Genomic DNA, 23,383 nt, shown 5'->3' on the forward strand with positions numbered 1-23,383 from the left:
CTAGTACGCCCTGAGTTGTGTGTGTGTGTGTGTGTGTGTGTGTACGCCCTGAGTTGTGTTAGTGCTAGTACGCCCTGAGTTGTGTGAGTGTGCGTGTGTGTACGCGCTGAGTTGTGTGAGTGTTAGTGTGAGTACGCCCTGAGTTGTGTTAGTGTTAGTGGGTGTTCGCCCTGAGTTGTGTTAGTGTTAATGTGTGTACGCCCTGATTTGTGTTAGTGTTAATGTGTGTACGCCCTGAGTTGTGTTAGTGTGAGTACGCTCTGAGTTGTGTTAATGTGTGTACGCTCTTAGTTGTGTTAGTGTGAGTACGCCCTGAGTTGTGTTAGTGTATGTACGCCAGGAGTTGTGTTAGTGGTAGTACGCCAGGAGTTGTGTTAGTGCTAGTACGCACTATGTTGTGTTAGTGTTACTGTGTGTAAGCCCTGAGTTGTGTGAATGTGTGTGTGTGTGTACGCCCTGAGTTGTGTTAGTGCTAGTATGCCCTTAGTTGTGTGAGTGTTAGTGCTTGTACGCCCTGAGTTGTGTGAGTGTGCGTGTGTGTACGCCCTGAGTTGTGTGAGTGTGCGCGTGTATTCACCCGCAGGATGTCCGTCTTGAGCTGGAGTTCTCGGGGCGGTGCAGAGTGCATGAGACCCAGCAGGGTGCCCATGTCGTCGTCCCCGCTGGGCGACAGGACCAGCTGCTGGATGATGAGCAGGGCGTGTTCGCGACACTGTCGGTACTTGACGATGTTGTGCACGCAGCGGGCGCCGCCAAACTCCCTGAACAGGGCTGGGGATGCGGGGGGAGAAAAGTCAAGATGTGGCTTGATCTCAGGAGGACAACACAACATGGCAGCATGAGGGATCCAACACACCATTCTCCCAAAGCCGAAAAACACAAATAATGAACACAGCCAGAAAAATGTCTATTTTGATCTTTAAATGTCTTTAATGTGACCTTCAGTGTTATTAAACACATTCAAGTTAGGTAGGTCCTCATACCACTTTTAGACTTCTAATACAATACTGACACAGCACCATGATATCACACTCAAGTGAACAGTCTGCAGGACTGCTTGTATCGCACATATCACACACAACTAAACACACTGCAGGACTACTTGTATCGCACATGATATCACACACAAGTAAACACTCTGCAAGACTGCTTGTATCGCACATTATATCACACACAAGTAAACACTCTGTAGGACTGCTTGTATCCCACGTGGTATCAACACAAGTAAACACTGCAAGACTGCTTGTATCACACATTTTACATGCAAGCAACTGATATTGGAGTGATATCAGATGGGGACACCCCTCAGTACGGACAGTATACAGTATAGTACTTAAAAAAAGGTGTAGTAGTCCAAAGACTCAAACCCTTAACGAATCAATACGATTCTTATTCATTGGGTGACGATTCGATTCAGGATTGATTCTCGATTCAAACCGATTCTTACAAAGTAAAAATTGGTATAATAATTATCATGAAACTTTTTAAAACAGGTTACAGATTAGAACACATTCTTCTGCTTGCATGGAAATGGCATAAAAAATGTAATCTTATTAAAAAAGTACATATATTATTTTATTTTATCTTGCAAATTTATTTCTTTAGAATGGGGATGAATAATAAGAATCACAGTTCAGGTGTGAATCATGTTCTTGTGCAGCCCGAGTAGGTCTTGTTAAGAAATGTTGACTGGTAACACCTACGCTTTAGAGCTGCAGCACTCTTCTTCCCTGCAGATAGCGCCATCAAAGCAGTTCTTATTTAAGTAACCACAAAAAAAAATCTGAATTATTTATGATTTCAAGCAGAGGAATGAAATCCCCAAATATGGAAGGAGCCACTGTGTGTGTGGCTCTAGTGCACATGTCATGTTTGTAACTGACACACACACACACACACACACACACACACACACACACACACACACACACACACACACACACACACACACACACACACACACACACACACACACACACACACACACACACACACACACACACACACACACACACACACACACACAGACAGACAGACAGACAGACAGACAGAGGATGTGCTGTGTAGATATCCCAGTGTCTGTGTGTTACCTGCGTTGGTGTTCATGGTGTGTGAGCCTTGCAGGAGCACCATCAGAGTCTCCATGACCAGCCAGGCCAGCTGCTTCTGCTCCTCCACCACACTGTTGTTTGCACTCTCAGCTGCACACACACACACACACACACACACACAAGTCATGCACACAATTTATACAAACTTTCATACAATTAGGGATCGACCCAGTATCGGCCATGATGATCTTTGCCATTTTTACATACACCGCATCGGCCTATTTTTATCAGTTAAGTCTTTTTAAAATATATATATTGACAATGAATAGTAATATTTAACATTATCATAAATGTAACCATCATCAAAGAAGCGTTGGTCAGGCACGTTTAAAACTGGTCAGTTGCACATGCGGCATTGTCCCGCCCACGGCACCGTCTGATTGGTTTAGCCAGGGGTCGGCAACCTTTACCACTCAAAGAGCCATTTTGGAAAGTTTCACAAATTAAAGAAAACAATGGGAGCGAAAAAAATTTTTGAAAATTTAAAATGAAAAACACCGCATACAAAGCTTAAATTGCTTTGCGCTATGTTAACCAGGGGTCTCTGACACACGCACCGGCACGCATCTTAATAAGGAAATGTAATGTTAGTGCGGCCCGCGACTTTTAATTGAATGGCGCTTGATAGCGTCTGTCTTGCCAACCCTCTCAATTCTCCGGGAGACTCCCAAATTTCAGGACGTGCTGGCACTGCTTTTAGCGCCCTCTACAGCCTGCCCAAACAGCGTACCTGCTTGGCCACATGTTGAATGCAGCTTTTGCTTGCTCACGTAAGTGCCAGCAAGGCATACTTGTTCAACAACCTCACAGCTTACACTGACGGTAGTCGTACAAAAACAACTTTAACACTGTTACGTTACAAATATGCGCCACACTTTGAACCCACACCAAAAAAGAATGACAAACACATTTCTGGAGAACATCTGCACTGTAACACAACATAAACACAACACAACAAATACCCAGAATCCCATGCAGCCCTAACTCTTCCGCTCAACCGACGCACGGAGAGGGGGGGGGTTGATGTGTGGGGGGGTTTGGTGGTAGCGGGGGTATATAATGTAGACGGAAGAGTTAGGGCTGCATGGGATTCTGGGTATTTGTTGTGTTGTGTTACGGTGCGGATGTTCTCCAGAAATGTTTTTGTCATTCTTTTTTGGTGTGGGTTCACAGTGTGGCGCATATTTGTAACGTAACAGTGTTAAAGTTGTTTTATACGCCCACCGTCAGTGTAAGCTGTGTGGCTGTTGACCAAGTATGCCTTGCTGTCGCCTACGTGTGCAAGTAAAAGCAACATATAACATGTGGCCGGGCTGGCACGCTGTTTGGGCAGGCTGTAGAGGGCGCTAAAAGCAGTGCCAGCACGTCCTGAAATTTGGGAGTCTCCCGGAGAATTGAGAGGGTTGGCAAGAAAGACGCTATCAAGCGCCATTCAATTAAAAGTCGCGGGCCGCACTAACATTACATTTCCTTATTAAGATGCGTGCCGGTGCGTGTGTCAGAGACCCCTGGTTAACATAGCGCAAAGCAATTTAAGCTTGCTATAGAGGACAATTAATGCAGTGCCCTTGATTAAGTAATTAGAGTGAAAATAGGATAATATTTGCCCTGGGTAGTGATGGGATCGGCAGTTCTTTTGACTGTACTGAACCCCCCCCCCCCCCCCAAAAAAAAAAAAATTGGGGGGGGCGTGCGTAGTACAGACAGTACAGTGCAGACATTCGCGCACTGCGTAGGGACTCGCAACAACAACAGTTGCAGTAGAAGGGATAATAATAATAATAATAATAATATGAATCAGAATTGATCCCCAAGGAGAAATTTATTTTTGTTACAATAACTGTGTAAATAATAGCCTATGTATGTGTACATACATTAGTTATTATTTTTATTTTAAATCTTCTCAAAACAGCCTGCTTACACTTTACCCCCCGCCCCTTCTTTCTGTCTCCTCTATTAGTCTACTCTCATTTTGTTTTCATGTGGCTTGTTTTTATGGGATCGGCAGTTCTTTTGACTGTACGAATCACTAGAATCAGTGACTGACAACGCCACACGGTGGCCAGTTCAGTACGTGTACCGAATCTCTTCTGCAGTTCTTTTGACAGTACGAATCACTGGAATCAGTGACTGACAACGCCACACGGTGGCCAGTTCAGTACGTGTACCGAATCTCTTCTACAGTTCTTTTGACAGTACGAATCACTAGAACAGGGGTCGGCAACCCGCGGCTCCGGAGCCGCATGCGGCTCCTTGACCATTCTGATGCGGCTCAGCTACATACATGCCGACCCCCCCGATTTTCCCAGGAGATTTATGGATGTCAGTGTCTCTCATAAATTACTCCCAGGGAAAAAATAATCCTATTTACACTCTAATTACTAAATAAAGGGCGTGCCCTAATTGCACTGCAGTAATTGTCCTCTATAGCATTTACACACAGTGTGCCAGTCTAGCCACATGTTGCATGTTGTTATTACTTGCACACACAGGAGACAGCAAAGCATACTTACTCATCAGCCACACAGCTTACACTGACGGTAGCCGTATCAAACAACTTTAACATTGTTACGTTACAAATATGCGCCACACTGTGAACCCACACCAAAAAAGAATGAAAAACACATTTCTGGAGAACATCCCACCGTAACACAACATAAACACAACACAACCATTACCCAGAATCCCATGCAGCCCTAACTCTTCCGGTCTACATTATACACCCCCGCTACCACCAAATCCCCCCACACATCAACCCCCCCCCCCCCCCCTCTCCGTGCGTTGGTTGAGCGGAAGAGTTAGGGCTGCATGGGATTCTGGGTATTGGTACCGTCAGTGTAAGATGTGTGGCTGCTGAGTTAGTACGCCTTGCAAGCTGAAATTGCATTCTACGTGTGGTCGAGCAGGTACACTGTTAGGGCAGACTGTAGAGGGCGCCAAATGCAGTGTCATCACGCTCAGATATTCGGGAGTCTCCCGGGAAAAGTGAGAGGGTTGGCAAGTATGACGCTATCAAGCGCCATTAGTTCAAAACACGCGGGCTGCACTAACATCAAATTTCCACATTAAAGTGCGTGCCGGTGCGTGTGTCGAGACCCCTGGTTAACATAGCACAAAGCATTTAAGCTTTGTATGCAGTGTTTTTCATTTTAAATTTTTTTTTGTGGCTCCCATTACTTTCTTTAATTTGTGAAACTTGCCAAAATGGCTCTTTGAGTGGTAAAGGTTGCCGACCCCTGCACTAGAATCAGTGACTGACAACGCCACACGGTGGCCAGTTCAGTACGTGTACCGAATCTCTTCTGCAGTTCTTTTGACAGTACGAATCACTAGAATCAGTGACTGACAACGCCACACGGTGGCCAGTTCAGTACGTGTACCGAATCTCTTCTGCAGTTCTTTTGACAGTACGAATCACTATAATCAGTGACTGACAACGCCACACTGTGGCCGCAGTTCAGTACGTGTACCGAATCACTTCTGCAGCAGCAGTACAGTTTCATTGCAAATCAGCATTATTATAATGATGATGATAGCTACTAAACAACAACAACAACAACAGTTGCAGTAGAATGGATAATAATAATAATAATAATATGAATCAGAATTGATCCCCAAGGAGAAATTTATTTTTGTTACAATAACTGTGTAAATAATAGCCTATGTATGTGTACATACATTAGTTATTATTTTTATTTTAAATCTTCTCAAAACAGCCTGCCCTACACGTTACCCTCCGCCCCTCCCTCTCGCGTCGCTGCTGCTCAGCCTGCCCGGATTTTCTTTAACTTTATGTGTTGAGATAATGGGGACGTGTGTTTGTTTTCATGTGGCTTGAGTCAACATTAGCCGTTAGCTTGGAGAATGAATGGAGAACGGATGCCAATGGCATGAAACATATCCCCGCGACGGGGGGAGAATCACTCGCGGGATTGGGGCAAGCACAGCAGAGAGCGAGAGCTTTGTCGTTCACTGAGTGATTCATGTCGTTAATCCGCGGTGAACGAATCGTTCGCTCAGTCCCTCCCCCGCCCTCTCATTGGTTGCGTCGTTCGCCGACGTCGAGGGTTCAGTGAGTCACAGAATGCGCCAGTTCCACTCATACCGGCATGGTCGCGGCGGAGCTCAACTGAACTGAGAAAGGAACGAATCAGTTCATGAAGTGATTCGGTTCAGTACGTTCACTCAAAAGATTCGTTCTTTTGAACGAATCGTTCACGAACGACACAACACTAGCCCTGGGAGATTTCTAGGAGAGGCAGTCTCCTGGGAAAATCGGGGGGGTCGTTAAGTATACTGGGAAAACCGTGAGGGTCGGCAAGTATGCAGCTGAGCCGCATCAGAGTGGTCAAAGAGCCGCATGCGGCTCCGGAGCCGCGGGTTGCCGACCCCTGGGTTAAGCCAACTGCGCACAGGTGAGTAAGGAGAAAATGTGCGGGACCAAAAAATAAGTGTTTCTCAGGTGTAATACACTTTTCCACCACGTGTGGCAGTAGTGACAATATCAGACAAACAGAATAAGTCTGGAGATAAAGTTATAAAGAAGTTTCTTAAGCGCAAAAATTATGACTTAAGTGGTGAAACTGTATTTTGATTTACACTTTAATTTTTATTGACATTTTATTTAAGAAAATATTCATTATTAATTTTGGTTATTTTACCACAACATATTTACATGTAATTTTTTACGTCAGTTATATGAGTCCATGGTTATATTGTTATATATATTATATATACATATACATATTTAGTATTACATTTATTTTAATATATATATATATATATATACATAAATATACATATATATATATATATATATATATATATATATATATATATATATATATATATATATATATATATATATACATCTATATATATATATATATATATATATATATATATATATATATATATATATATATATATATACATCTATATATATATATATATATATATATATATATATATATATATATATATATACATATATATATATATATATATATATATATATATATATATATAGATGTGTATATATATATACATATATATGTATATATATACACACATATATATATATATATACACTACCGTTCAAAAGTTTGGGGTCACCCAAACAATTTTGTGGAATAGCCTTCATTTTCTGTCTTGCCACTGGTGAGGGCGGTCGCATCTCTCTCCGCTCCCTCCTTCCCTGCTTGCTCTCTTTGTTTTTGTCTTGTTTGAACTATTTTGAAGCCTCTTTTCTTGAGCTGTCCTCAAATCTAAACATCAAAATGAATTTGATCAACTGGACTCTCGACGCAATTGACACAGTCTTTTCGACAAGGAAAAGAGGCTCGGGGGAGCCTGGCTGCCCTGATGGAACCATTGCTGCGGGGTACGTGAGAGATTCCTGGAATACTTGGAGAATCATGTGCCTCTCAGTCCTTTCCATCGAGGACGTGGAAGACATCTACCTATTTGGAGCTGTGATCGCAGGGCATTTGCTGATTGGGCTGGGCATTGCTCTGGTGTATCGTCAAATTCGGAAGACGATGGCAGCCACTCAAGGGGCCAACAGGCTGTTCAACGCAATGGAAGGAATGGGTCGTGCTGTGGGATCACAGACTGGAGCGATTGCTGATTTGAATCGCAAGGTAGATTCGATCTTGATGATGTTACAGAAAGAATAAATTGGAATTGTCAGAGCCAGCATATAGAGCAGGAATGTCATTGTTTTGACTGCTCGAAGAAAAAAACAACATCTTAATCTACGATTTGACTCCCTCGAATGGCCTTGAGGAACAGGCTGTTTGAAAACACTCCCCCGAGGACTCCTCAAAGATGGACGCTTTTGACCTTTCCCTTTTCTTCAAAAGCACCCGGGTCGGACTCTTGAACTCTTGAACTCTTGGGGCCGGCCTCGGCCCATAAAGACAATCCAACATCTCACCCAAGTTAATTGGGCATACATGCACGCACATACCCTTCCCCAATCAACGCCTTCACCACTGCTTTATTCCTCCGGGGTTGTGGGGGCTGAGCAGCGCTCAACAGCAGCTGCTGGCCTCCAAGGTCCTGTTGGATGACTTTGTTGCGAGTTTGTTGTGATTAAATGTACCTTGTTTATGTGTGCCATGCTATGTGAGGTTTTTTTCCTCGGACTCAGTCTGGACCATTCCTGAGGGTCCAGCCTCAGACTGATATTTTTTTTTACTTCCACCCTCCCCCAAATGTCACCTTTTTCCCACCTTTTTGAGGAGCGCCTAAGTGAGGCTGATCCGTTGGCGGTCCCGTCTTGTCTCCCTGTAACGTATGTCTGCTCTTAGCGGGATTGTGCCGAAAATGTAATTTCAGTTCTTATGTGTCTTGTACATGTAAGAATGGACAATAAAGCTGATTGATTGATTGATTGATTGATTCATTTCTAAGAACAAGAATAGACTGTCGAGTTTCAGATGAAAGTTCTCTTTTTCTGGCCATTTTGAGCGTTTAATTGACCCCACAAATGTGATGCTCCGGAAACTCAATCTGCTCAAAGGAAGGTCAATTTTGTAGCTTCTGTAACGAGCTAAACTGTTTTCAGATGTGTGAATATGATTGCACAAGGGTTTTCTAATCATCAATTAGCCTTCTGAGCCAATGAGCAAACACATTGTACCATTAGAACGCTGGAGTGATAGTTGCTGGAAATGGGCCTCTATACACCTATGTAGATATTGCACCAAAAACCAGACATTTGCAGCTAGAATAGTCATTTATCACATTAGCAATGTATAGAGTGTATTTCTTTAAAGTTAAGACTAGTTTAAAGTTATCTTCATTGAAAAGTACAGTGCTTTTCCTTCAAAAATAAGGACATTTCAATGTGACCCCAAACTTTTGAACGGTAGTATATATATATATATATATATATATATATATATATATATATATATATATATATATATATATATATATATATATATATATATATATATATATATATACACACATATATAAAGTATATATATGTATGCATATATATATATACACACATATATATATATATATATACACACATATATATATATATATATACACATACATACATATATATATGTATATATATATATATATATATATATATATATATATATATATATATATATATATATATATATATATATATATATATATATATATATATATATATATATATATATATATATATACACACACAAACCCCGTTTCCATATGAGTTGGGAAATTGTGTTGGATGTAAATATAAACGGAATACAATGATTTGCAAATAATTTTCAACCCATATTCAGTTGAATATGCTACAAAGACAACATATTTGATGTTCAAACTGATAAACTTTTTTTTTGTGCAAATAATCATTAACTTTAGAATTTGATGCCAGCAACACGTGACAAAGAAGTTGGAAAGGTGGCAATAAATACTGATAAAGTTGAGGAATGCTCATCAAACACTTATTTGGAACATCCCAAAGGTGAACAGGCAAATTGGGAACAGGTGGGTGCCATGATTGGGTATAAAAGTAGATTCCATGAAATGCTCAGTCATTCACAAACAAGGATGGGGCGAGCGTCACCACTTTGTCAACAAATGCGTGAGCAAATTGTTGAATAGTTTAAGAAAAACCTTTCTCAACCAGCTATTGCAAGGAATTTAGGGATTTCACCATCTACGGTCCGTAATATCATCAAAGGGTTCAAAGAATCTGGAGAAATAACTGCACGTAAGCAGCTAAGTCTGTGACCTTCGATCCCTCAGGCTGTACTGCATCAACAAGTGACATCAGTGTGTAAAGGATATCACCACATGGGCTCAGGAACACTTCAGAAACCCACTGTCAGTAACTACAGTTGGTCGCTACATCTATAAGTGCAAGTTAAAACTCTCCTATGCAAGGCGAAAACCGTTTATCAACAACACCCAGAAACGCCGTCGGCTTCGCTGGGCCTGAGCTCATCCAAGATGGACTGATACAAAGTGGAAAAGTGTTCTGTGGTCCGACAAGTCCACATTTCAAATTGTTTTTGGAAACTGTGGACGTCGTGTCCTCCGGACCAAAGAGGAAAATAACCATCCGGATTGTTATAGGCGCAAAGTTGAAAAGCCAGCATCTGTGATGGTATGGGGGTGTATTAGTGCCCAAGACATGGGTAACTTACACATCTGTGAAGGCGCCATTAATGCTGAAAGGTACATACAGGTTTTGGAGCAACATATGTTGCCATCCAAGCAACATTACCATGGACGCCCCTGCTTATTTCAGCAAGACAATGCCAAGCCCCGTGTTACATCAACGTGGCTTCATAGTAAAAGAGTGCGGGTACTAGACTGGCCTGCCTGTAGTCCAGACCTGTCTCCCATTGAAAATGTGTGGCACATTATGAAGCCTAAAATACCACAACGGAGACCCCCGGACTGTTGAACAACTTAAGCTGTACATCAAGCAAGAATGGGAAAGAATTCCACCTGAGAAGCTTAAAAAATGTGTCTCCTCAGTTCCCAAACGTTTACTGAGTGTTGTTAAAAGGAAAGGCCATGTAACACAGTGGTGAACATGCCCTTTCCCAAGCCAGCCATCAAATTAAAAAGTATTTATTATTTGCAAAAAAAAATAAAGTTTATCTGTTTGAACATCAAATATCTTGTCTTTGTAGTGCATTCAACTGAATATGGGTTGAAAAGGATTTGCAAATCATTGTATTCCGTTTATATTTACATCTAACACAATTTTCCAACTCATATGGAAACGGGGTTTGTATATATATATATATACTTTTTTTTTTTTTTAAAGGGTTGATACTGTGCCAAGGAACTCCGTGCACTTTTGATTGATTTGTTTATTAAATAAATGTGCTTCATGCATTCAAACAAAGTCAAGTAATAGTATTCTTCTCAATTGTGACACTGATATGTCACTTTTACCGCTTCAAATTTGGGTATCGGTCCATGGGTAATATAGAAGACTGGATCCAAGCGAGGAAAGAGTTTTTGAGGTTGGACTCACCCTGCTCGTTGTCGTGCGCCTGGTGCTGCGAGGCCGGGTCCTTGAGCAAGGCAGCGTACTTGTGCAGCAGGTTGACCAGCACCTCCAGCAGGCCCACCTCCCGCAGCACATCGCTGAAGACCAGGTCGTGGCGCGCCAGCTTGAGCAGCGTGCGCACGGCCGTGATGCTGCAGGCGTGCGAGGTGCTGGACTTGAGCAGCACGCTGACGCTGAACAGCTCTTTGCACGGCACGTAGTTGAGGCTGAACACCACCAGCTCCAGCAGCTCAAAGTACTTGGCCTGCGCCTCGGGGACCCGGCCCACACGCTCGGCCAACTGCGACAGCGTGTGCTGCGACTCCAGGATGAAGTAGTTGGCCGGCTCGGCGCCGTAGATGTTGCCGATGGCGTCCAGCAGCATGCAGGCCAGGCGGCTGCTCTTCGCCTGCAGGAAGGCGTTCTGCAGCACCGAGAAGGCCTGGATGTTGCGCACCGTGTGTCCTGTGAGCAAAAACTGGATTTAAGAAGGTGTTCTGCAGCACCCAAAAGGTCTAGATGTTGTCCTGTAAGCAAAAACTGGATTTAAGGAGTTCTGCAGCACCCAGAAGGTCTAGATGTTAGGTATAATGTATCCTGTAAGCAAAAACTGGATTTAAGAAGGTGTTCTGCAGCACCCAGAAGGTCTAGATGTTAGGTATCATGTGTCCTGTGAGCAAAAACTGGATTCAAGAAGGTGTTCTGCAGCACCCAAAAGAAGATGTTAGGTATCATGTGTCCTGTAAGCAAAAACTGGATTCAAGAAGGTGTTTTGCAGCACCCGGAAGGTCTAGATGTGAGGTATCATGTGTCCTGTAAGCAAAAACTGGATTCAAGAAGGTGTTCTGCAGCACCCAGAAGGTCTAGATGTGAGGTTTCATGTGTCCTGTAAGCAAAAACTGGATTTAAGAAGGTGTTCTGCAGCACCCAGAAGGTCTAGATGTGAGGTTTCATGTGTCCTGTAAGCAAAAACTGGATTTAAGAAGGTGTTCTGCAGCACCCAGAAGGTCTAGATGTTAGGTATCATGTGTCCTGTGAGCAAAAACTGGATTCAAGAAGGTGTTCTGCAGCACCCAGAAGGTCTAGATCAGGGGTCACCAACGCGGTGCCCGCTGGCCTGTTCTAAAAATAGCTCAAATAGCAGCACTTACCAGTGAGCTGCCTCTATTTTTAAAATTGTATTTATTTACTAGCAAGCTGGTCTCGCTTTGCTTGACATTTTTATTTCTAAGAGAGACAAAACTCAAATATAATTTGAAAACTAACTGACAAAGAAACTGATAACAGATTTGGTGTCCAGTTCAAAGTGTGACATGATTTATTTAAAAATTTGAGAGTTGACTTTTGTATTTTACATGAGTTATTATTTGTACAAACATGGTGCAAAGTAATTCATGACTTGTTAAAAAATGCTAGTGGCTAGCTAGTTAAAATGGGATATTGTGATTTCACAAGACTGTCTTAGAAGTGATCATTTGAAAATGTTCAATTTGAAAAATGTGCACTTAGAGGAAATATAAAAATAAAGTGTTGCATATTGATATGCATCTGTTTCTATATATATTTATTGTGAGAAATCATTAAGATGATCAGTGTTTCCACAAAGATAAATATAATTAATTATTAATAATAACATAGAGTTAAAGGTAAATTGAGCAAATTGGCTATTTCTGGCAATTTATTTAAGTGTTTATCAAACTGGTAGCCCTTCGCATTAATCAGTACCCAAGAAGTAGATCTTGGTTTCAAAAAGGTTGGTGACCCCTGGTCTAGATGTTAGGTATCGTGTGTCCTGTAAGCAAAAACTGGATTCAAGAAGGTGTTCTGCAGCACCCAGAAGGTCTAGATTTTAGATATCATGTGTCCTGTAAGCAAAAACTGGATTTAAGAAGGTGTTCTGCAGCACCCAGAAGGTCTAGATGTTAGGTATCATGTGTCCTCTAAGCAAAAACTGGATTTATGAAGGTGTTCTACAGCACCCAGAAGGTCTAGATCAGGGGGCACCAACCTTTTTGAAACCAAGGGCTACTTCTTGGGTACTGATTAATGCGAAGGGCTACCAGTTAGATACACACTTAAATAAATTGCCAGAAATAGCCAATTTGCTCAATTTAGCTTTAACTCTGTTATCATTAATAATTAATGATATTTATCTTTGTGGAAACACTGATCATCTTAATGATTTCTCACAATAAATATATATAGAAACAGATAAATATCAATATGCAACACTTTAGTTTTATATTTTCTCAAAGTGCACATTTTTCAAATTGAACATTTTCAAATGATCACTTCTAAGACAGTCTTGTGAAATCACAATATCCCATTTTAACTAGCTAGCCACTAACATTTTTTAACAAATCATGAATTACTTTACACCATGTTTGTACAAATAATAACTCATGTAAAATACAAAAGTAAACTCTCAAATTTTTAAATCATGTCACACTTTGAACTGGACACCAAATCTGTTATCTGTTTCTTTGTCAGTTAGTGGGAAGCCTGGCATTGCATGCTGTTAACTAGTGTGTTGTACTCTGGTGTGTAACTTGACACTGCAACTCTGAGTGAGTCTTGCAGATGTGCATCAGTGAGGCGTGTTCTGTGTTTGTTCTTGATGAAGTTCATGTCAGAAAAGGCTGATTCACAAAGATAAGATTTTTCCTCATTGTTTGCGGAACCTTCTTAATATTTTGGACATATTTTCACAGCAATCTGGCCTTAAGCTTAATTATGATAAATGTAAAATGTTAAGGATCGGAAATCTAAAGGGAACGTCCTTTCGAATGGAATGCAAAGTGCCTGTTTTGTGGACAGATGGACCAGTTAACATACTTGGTGTTGTTGTCCCAGAAAATCTGGAAGATCTAGGCTCAGTAAATTATGATAATCGACTAAGAAAGCTGGACAAAATTATGCAATTATGGAAAGGGAAATCCTTAACCTTGTATGGTAAAATGTCTATTGCCAACTCGTTAATTATTCCTCAATTTATTTATTTGTTTTTGTCATTACCAGCTCCATCACAAAACTTTTTTAAGATTTATGAGCGGAGGGTCTTCGATTTTGTCTGGAACGGCAAACCAGAAAAGATTAAAAGAAAGGTTTTGTACAAAGAGTATGAATATGGGGGCCTGAAACTTCTCAACCTTGAAGCTATGTGTCTGTCTTTAAAAGCATCAATTGTTCCAAAGATGTATTTAAACATTGAGTGGTACACAAATGTCCTGTTGGACAAAAAACATGTACTGTATCAAAATAAATTGTATCCTTTTTTACAAGTGATCCCCTCCCAGAGAGTCTGCTGGGAAACATGGCGGGGTTCATAAAGGAAACAATCCACTCATAGTGGTGTTTTCAATTTTATGTGCCAGAAAAAAGAGACGATATTTTGCAGCAGTTAATATGGATGAACTCTAATATTGTAATAGATGGAAAGCCTTTCTTTTGGAAAAATATGTTTGAAAGAGGAATCATTTTTGTCAATGATATTATCAATGAGAATGGTAAAATTATGAAGTATGATGAATTTAGAGCTATGTATGGTGATGCTTGCTCAAGCTTTTCATTTTATCAACTAACTGGAGTAATTGGGAAAAGATGGAAACAAATAATTAATTATGGAACTACTAAATTATTAGTTTGTAAACCTCTAATAAGAAATTCTAGTTGGCAAAAAGGAACTAAAATAAATAGAAAAATACATAATTTTTATTTAATAAAGAAATCTTTGAAGGCTGCCTCATACAACACAAATGGAAAATGGGAGGACTTTTTTGACTGCCCGTTGCCATGGGATGCCATATTCAAATTAATCTTTAAAACCACTATCGATGTGCAAAATCGTTATTTTCAAATTAAAATTATTTATAACTTCTTACCCACAGGGAAAATGTTAAAATTATGGAATATGACAGAGTCAGATGATTGCCGATTTTGTTGTCAGGAGCCTGAATCCACCCTGCATTTGTTTTGGTATTGTCATATTGTGTCTTTGTATTGGGTGGAAGTTGAAAAAATGTGTTTAAGGATTGGTTTGTTTATGAAGCTTAATGTGGTTTCTGTTATTTTAGGAGAGTTCATTGACAATCATGATTTAGTCAATTTAATTATAGTACTCGGTAAAATGTTTATTTTTAAGGCCAAAAACAGATATTCACTTAGTATTACTTTCTTTAAAACATTTATTCAGTATTGTCTAACTTTAGAAAGTTACATGGTTGAAAACGATAATGATGCCAAAAAACATTAAAAAAAAGATGAGAAGTCCTCAAAGGCTTATTTTGAAAGTATAACTATGTTTATAGATTATATGATATCTGTTGTTGTGTTCCCTAATTTGAGTGACCTGAACATAATCTGGACTGTACATAAATGCTTATTTTGAAAATGTAATTTTGTTTATAAATTATATGCAATCTGTTGGGTTCCCTAATTTTTTTCTGTGTACATGAATGAAGGTGTGTGTTGCTGAGTCCGAATTGGACATTATCTGGACTGGGCCTGGTTTAAAAAACCCTTTAAACAAATCTAATTTCATTGACAACCTGGTCTGTTGAAGATAAGGCCCTTTTTTAAAAAATAAAATAAAATAAGATAAATAAATAAAAAACATTTTCTTGGATAAAAAAGAAAGTAAAACAATATAAAAATAATTACATAAAAAATAGTAATTAATGAAAATGTTAGTGGACCAGCAGCCTATACAATCATGTGTGCTTAGGGACTGTGTCCCTTGCAGATGTGTTGTCTATGTTGTGGGAACCAGAATATTGGTAGCAGAAAGAAATAACCTCTTTTGTGTGAGTGGGTGTGGATGAGTGTGCATGGGGGAGGTTGTTTGGGTTGATGCACTGATTGAAAGTGTATCTTGTGTTTTTTCTATGTAGATTTAATTAAAAAAAAATAATAAAATAAAATAAAATATTATTTTTTTTTAATTTTTTTTAATTTTAATTTTTTATTTTTTTTAGAACAGGCCCGCGGGTGACTCATTTGGTCCTTACGGGCGACCTGGTGCCCGCGGGCACCGCGTTGGTGACCCCTGGTCTAGATGTTGTCCTATAAGCAAGAACGACCTACGGTGAGACATGCTAGCATGCTACATTCTGAGCTGAGGTCCGTATTGTAATACACTTTTCCACCACTTGTGGCAGTAATGACAATATCAAAATAAAAGAAGAAGTCTGGAGATAAAGTCAAAAATAATTTCTTAAGCGCAAAAATTATGACTTAAGTGAAACTGTATTTTTATTTGCACTTCAATTTAATGGGCAGTTTATTTAAGAAACATAATTATTATTTCTTATCAATTTAGTTTGAGGCAGCACGGTGGTAGAGGGGTTAGTGCGTCTGCCTCACAATACGAAGGTCCTGGGTTCGATCCTGCGCTCTGGATCGTTCTGTATGAAGTTTGCATGTTCTCCCTGTGTGCGTGGGTTCCCTCTGGGTACTCCGGCTTCCTCCCACCTCCAAAGACATGCACCTGGGGATAGGCCCCTCCCACCTCCAAAGACATGCACCTGGGGATAGGTTGATTGGCAACACTAAATGGTTCCTAGTGTGTGAATGTGAGTGTGAATGTTGTCTGTCTATCTGTGTTGGCCCTGTGATGAGGTGGTGACTTGTCCAGGGTGTACGCCGCCTTACACCCGAATGCAGCTGAGATAGGCTCCAGCACCCCCGCGACCCCGAAAGGGATAAGCGGTAGAAAAAGGATGGATGGATGGATGGAATTTAGTTTGAATGTATTTATGTGAGCACTGTGTGATTGTGTGGCTGTCAATCATTCACACAATCACATTCTACACCAAAACACAATCTAGTTATTTGTATTATTATTTGTATTATTTTTATTATTATTATTATTATTATTATTGTGCGACTGTCCAATCATTCACACAATCACATTCAACACCAAAACACAATCTAGTTATTTTTATTGTTATTATTTTGTGACTGTCCAATCATTCACACAATCACAATCTACACCAAAACACGATCAAGTTATTTTTATTATTATTATCATTATTATTATTATGTGACTGTCGAATCATTCACACAATAAGATTGTACACCAAAACATGATCTAGTTATTTTTATTGTTATTATTATTATTATTATTATTAGTAGTAGTAGAAGTAGTAGTAGTAGTATTTTTATTACTATTACTATTACTATTTTTATTATTATTATTATTATCATCATTCCGCCACAAAAGTTAGGCACGTTCCACAGCCCCCAGTTTTCATCCGATCAGAACCGTTCCAGTATCAAAACATTCAGCTTGATCGGGAATTGTGAGCTCCCCAAAAACATTTCTTTAAAAATATCCCAGATTACCCCAAATTCCCGGTTTTCCGGGACATTTTGCCCATTGAAAATGAATGGGCCGTTTTTCAAACATGCACAAATCCCACATTTCTCACCCGATTGGAAGCGTTCTCCATCCACACCACTCACCTTGGACAATCAAACTACCATCCACACACTCCACTCACCTTGGACAATCAAACTACCATCACATGCGTTCATATCATGTGACAAGCTTTATCCTGTTAAACTGTCAGTAGGTTGGATAGAATGATTGAATAAGTTATAAAATAAGATGAATAATTCAGCGTTAATATTGGAGTGGGAGATGAGATCATTAGGAGAGTCAACAGTATTTACAGTCAATACACGTCTGAGACCAGGAGGGAAACTGAAACATTTGTGGGTCTCAATGAGCCAGACAGGAAGTGGACTTGACAAGTCATATCAAGCATCACTGAGCCTTGTAGACACGTTACATGAATCAGCTCTTCCTGTGCAGTTACTTTGGAGCAAAGTGAAAGTGAAAGTGAAAGTTTCACCTTTGCCCGAAGGCTGCGGGAGAACAAATCCGGGCAGCAAGAAGGGGGCGCCGGTGGTCAGCCCGGCCGGTTTGAGCTCCGTCACACCGTAGGTGGTCAGACATGTGACCAGGTTGACCAGGTCCTTCAGCGCGTCCCTAGATTCGTCCTCCTTGGTCTGCTCCAGCCTGTCCACAGGGAGATCCCAGGTCTTAGCGTGTCCACGCCGTGTGCGCGCATGTCCCCGGCCCTACGTACCTCAGCATGAGATTGCACAGGAAGTTGTAGCCTTGGCACATGCGGAAGTCGTCCAGCAGCGTCTGGGACACATCGCTGGAGTCCTTGAGGAAGCAGGAGAGGCCGGCGAACATCTCCACGATCTCCAGAGGTGAAAGGTCGTCCGACTGCTGCATGTTCTGCACGCATGTGGCCAGGCATTTTTTCTCTAAGGACAAGAGACAGGAGGTGGAAGAACTGCAGGACGTGACCAACATGGCGGCGACAAAATCGCATCACTTTTCTCGACAAGAAGTCAAAGTCTGAGTTTGATCTCGCACAAACCACCAGGAGCTGACATGATCCCTAGAAAGTCTGGAACTTTGTTTATCTCAGCAGGCTGTAAAGTGCTTTTCTAATGACCTGTCTGATAGAACCCAATGTGTCCAGTTCTCCTCTTCCATCTATGGAAATCATCTCTGTGATCATGTGTTTTAAGCAGCTGACTCGCTCATATATTGTTCCTCCCACCTGTGGCGCAAACCTTTCAGCTTCTGCAGTTGGCTTTTGATGTTGTTCAGTACCATCTTTTAATGTTGTTCAGTTCCAGCTTTTGATGTTGTTCAGTACCAGCTTTTGATGTTGTTCAGTCCCAGCTTTTGATGTAACAACACATGTGACATGCTAACAACACATGTGACATGCTAACAACACATGTCACATGCTAACAACACACATGGCATGCTACATGTGTCACATGCTAACATGTGTTACATGCTAACAACACGTGTGACATGCTAAAAACACATGTCACATGCTTACAACATGTGTGAAATGCTAACAAAACCTGTCATATGCCAAGAAAATTTGTGACATGCTAAAAATGTGTGAAATGCTACCAACATGTGTTTTACACGTGTCACATGCTAACAAAATATGTGATGAGCTAACACATGTTACATGCTAACAACACATGTGACATGCTAACACGATGTTGTTCAGTCCCAGCTTTTGATGTTGTTCAGTCCCAACTGACTAAGCTGAGACAATAATAATAATAACAATAATTGCTGAGACCAGTGCTAAAGGCAGATACATCTAAGGTGATGCTACTTTCAAATGGCAAACTACTGCCATTGATTATTCCAAAAATATTAACTGCTCAAAAGGTTGAACTTGAAATGGTCACGACATGATGATTTATGTTTTATTACTGCTTGTGCCAACTTGGTCGACCATTGCACTTTGTATGCAAAGGCAAACTGTTCCATCTTTCTCAGTCCCTACATTTTCTCAAGGGATGATTTTTATTTAAAAACAACTTCTTGATCTGGTTCCCCCTTAGTTCTCTTCTGTTATGTGGAGAGACTCCGGTCGCTAAAGTTCAAGGTCACAGGACATACTTTGAATGTTTATTCTGGTAAAAAAATCTTGGTAGATTCGCTGCTCCATGGTCATGGAATGAAATACTAAAGGATCTGAGGTTACCCAAACTCATCACTTTGGGGGAATTTCAGGCCATTTGAAAAGATGGAGAAGCTCTGCTTGTTTTTATTGAAACATTTTATGTTTGACCTGTTCATGTTTATGTTGTAAATCATTTGTACTTTTAACTCTATTTGGTGTTGTTGTTCTATTTAATCATCAAACCTGTTTCTGCCCCCTTGATCAGCTCACGCTCGCTAAAGAGATTTTAACTTCAATGAGTTTTCCACCTGCTTGAATAAGAAAATGAGTCATGTTTCACTCTCTCTTCAGCTAACATTCAGGAGAATGAAGTCATGTTGTCACATTCACTGGTTCCACAATCAGTCCATTTCTCACCAAGTACGATTCTGACTCACAAATGCAATATTTTCTTTTTGGCCCCATCCAGTGTTCTGAAAATGACTTTTGAAAAGTAATTAATTCTAGTTACTCATTACTTTATCAAAAATAGTTATTTATTCTACAAACTAGTGCTGTGAACCTTTGGGTGTCCCACGATTCGATTCAATATCGATTCTTAGGGTCACGATTCGATTCAAAATCGTTTTTGTTTTTTTTCAATTCAACACGATTCTCGATTCAAAAACAATTTTTTCCCGATTCAAAAGGATTCTCTATTCATTCAATACATAGGATTTCAACAGGATCTACCCTAGTCTGCTGACATGCAAGCAGAGTAGTAGATTTTTGTAAAAAGCTTTTATAATTGTAAAGGACAATGTTTTATCAACTGATTGCAATAATGTAAATTTGTTTTAACTATTAAATAAAGCAAAAATATGACTTATTTTATCTTTGTGAAAATATTGGACACAGTGTGTTGTCAAGCTTATGAGATGCGATGCAAGTGTAAGCCACTGTGACAATATTGTTCATTTATTTTTATTTTTATAAATCCATCCATCCATCCATCTTCTTCCGCTTATCCGAGGTCGGGTCGCGGGGGCAGCAGCTTAAGCAGGGAAGCGCAGACTTCCCTCTCCCCAGCCACTTCGTCCAGCTCCTCCCGGGGGATCCCGAGGCGTTCCCAGGCCAGCCGGGAGACATAGTCTTCCCAACGTGTCCTGGGTCTTCCCCGTGGCCTCCTACCGGTCGGACGTGCCCTAAACACCTCCCTAGGGAGGCGTTCGGGTGGCATCCTGACCAGATGCCCGAACCACCTCATCTGGCTCCTCTCGATGTGGAGGAGCAGCGGCTTTACTTTGAGCTCCGCCCGGATGGCAGACCTTCTCACCCTATCTCTAAGGGAGAGCCCCGCCACCCGGCGGAGGAAACTCATTTCGGCCGCTTGTACCCGTGATCTTGTCCTTTCGGTCATAACCCAAAGCTCATGACCATAGGTGAGGATGGGAACGTAGATCGACCGGTAAATTGAGAGCTTTGCCTTCCGGCTCAGCTCCTTCTTCACCACAACGGATCGATACAGCGTCCGCATTACTGAAGACGCCGCACCGATCCGCCTGTCGATCTCACGATCCACTCTTGCCTCACTCGTGAACAAGACTCCGAGGTACTTGAACTCCTCCACTTGGGGCAGGGTCTCCTCCGCAACCCGGAGGTGGCACTCCACCCTTTTCCGGGCGAGAACCATGGATTCGGACTTGGAGGTGCTGATTCTCATCCCAGTCGCTTCACACTCAGCTGCGAACCGATCCAGCGAGAGCTGAAGATCCTGGCCAGATGAAGCCATCAGGACCACATCATCTGCAAAAAGCAGAGACCTAATCCTGCAGCCACCAAACCAGATCCCCTCAATGCCTTGACTGCGCCTAGAAATTCTGTCCATAAAAGTTATGAACAGAATCGGTGACAAAGGGCAGCCTTGGCGGAGTCCAACTCACTGGAAACGTGTCCGACTTACTGCCGGCAATGCGGACCAAACTCTGGCACTGATCATACAGGGAGCGGACCGCCACAATCAGACAGTCCGATACCCCATACTCTCTGAGCACTCCCCACAGGACTTCCCGAGGGACACGGTCGAATGCCTTCTCCAAGTCCACAAAACACATGTAGACTGGTTGGGCAAACTCCCATGCACCCTCAAGGACCCTGCCGAGAGTATAGAGCTGGTCCACAGTTCCACGACCAGGACGAAAACCACACTGTTCCTCCTGAATCCGATGTTCGACTATCCGGCGTAGCCTCCTCTCCAGCACACCTGAATAGACCTTACCGGGAAGGCTGAGGAGTGTGATCCCACGATAGTTAGAACACACCCTCCGGTTCCCCTTCTTAAAGAGAGGAACCACCACCCCGGTCTGCCAATCCAGAGGTACCGCCCCCGATGTCCACGCGATGCTGCAGAGTCTTGTCAACCAAGACAGCCCCACAGCATCCAGAGCCTTAAGGAACTCCGGGCGGATCTCATCCACCCCCGGGGCCTTGCCACCGAGGAGCTTTTTAACTACCTCAGCAACCTCAGCCCCAGAAATAGGAGAGCCCACCACAGATTCCCCAGGCACTGCTTCCTCATAGGAAGACGTGTTGGTGGGATTGAGGAGGTCTTCGAAGTATTCCCTCCACCGATCCACAACATCCGCAGTCGAGGTCAGCAGAACACCATCCTCACCATACACGATGTTGACATTGCACTGCTTCCCCTTCCTGAGGCGGCGGATGGTGGTCCAGAATCGCTTCGAAGCAGTCCGGAAGTCGTTTTCCATGGCTTCCCCGAACTCCTCCTATGTCCGAGTTTTTGCCTCCGCGACCGCCGAAGCCGCACACCGCTTGGCCTGTCGGTACCTGTCCGCTGCCTCAGGAGTCCTATGAGCCAAAAGAACCCGATAGGACTCCTTCTTCAGCTTGACGGCATCCCTCACCGCCGGTGTCCACCAACGGGTTCTAGGACTGTAACTAATATTGATACTGTTGTTGATAATATTCATATTTGTTTTACTACTTTTGGTTTGTTCTGTGTCGTGTTTGTGTCTCCTCTCAATTGCTCTGTTTATTGCAGTTCTGAGTGTTGCTGGGTCGGGTTTGGTTTTGGAATTGGATTGCATTGTTATGGTATTGCTGTGTATTTTTTTGTTGCATTGATTAATTTATAAAAGAAAACAATTTTTTTAAAATAATAAATAAAAAATTTATTTTTTTAAAATGAGAATCGATTCTGAGTCGCACAATGTGAGAATCGCGATTCAAATTCGAATTGATTTTTTCCCACACCCCTACTACAAACAGAACTACTCTTTAATAAATGTCATTAAGAATAGGGAGAGTATATCTGGCATATACAATGGAGAGACGTTTCATGAAAGCAGAGTGTGTGTATATGTGTGTGTATGTATATTAGGCTTGTACGGTATACCGGTATTAGTATAGTATTGCGATACTAATGACCGTATTTTTCGGATTATAAATCGCTCCGGAGTATACGTTGCACCGGCCGAAAATGCATAATAAAGAAGGAAAAAAACATATATACGTCGCACTGGAGTATAAGTCACATATTTGGGGGAAATTTATTTGATAAAATCCAACACCAAGAATAGACATTTGAAAGGCAATTTAAAATAAATAAAGAATAGTGAACAACAGGCTGAATAAGTGTACGTTATATGACGCATAAATAACCAACTGAGAACGTGCCTGGTATGTTAACGTAACATATTATGGTAAGAGTCATTCAAATAACTATAACATATAGAACATGCTATACGTTTACCAAACAATCTGTCACTCCTAATTGCTAAATCCCATGAAAT

At 41.4% G+C, this 23,383-nt stretch overlaps 2 protein-coding genes across 2 annotated transcripts in view; one reads left to right on the plus strand and one right to left on the minus strand.

Annotated features, from left to right (window-relative positions):
* LOC133652198 (phosphatidylethanolamine-binding protein 4) overlaps positions 1-23,383 on the plus strand; it is a 424,418-nt gene that overhangs the window by 27,497 nt on the left and 373,538 nt on the right. The gene's annotated exons all lie outside the window — the stretch shown is intronic.
* Positions 1-23,383, minus strand: part of LOC133652128 (WD repeat and FYVE domain-containing protein 3-like) — an 81,444-nt gene that overhangs the window by 3,962 nt on the left and 54,099 nt on the right. The window contains exons 7-11 of the mRNA XM_062050538.1: positions 18,228-18,414; positions 17,991-18,157; positions 11,122-11,601; positions 2,091-2,201; positions 578-771 (exon numbers count right to left, since the gene is read on the minus strand). Of these exons, the coding sequence (XP_061906522.1) occupies positions 578-771; positions 2,091-2,201; positions 11,122-11,601; positions 17,991-18,157; positions 18,228-18,414 (1,139 nt within the window). The remainder of the gene's footprint in view (positions 1-577; positions 772-2,090; positions 2,202-11,121; positions 11,602-17,990; positions 18,158-18,227; positions 18,415-23,383) is intronic.

The sequence above is a fragment of the Entelurus aequoreus genome, linkage group LG06 (assembly GCF_033978785.1).
Source record: "Entelurus aequoreus isolate RoL-2023_Sb linkage group LG06, RoL_Eaeq_v1.1, whole genome shotgun sequence".
Lineage (NCBI taxonomy): Eukaryota > Metazoa > Chordata > Actinopteri > Syngnathiformes > Syngnathidae > Entelurus > Entelurus aequoreus.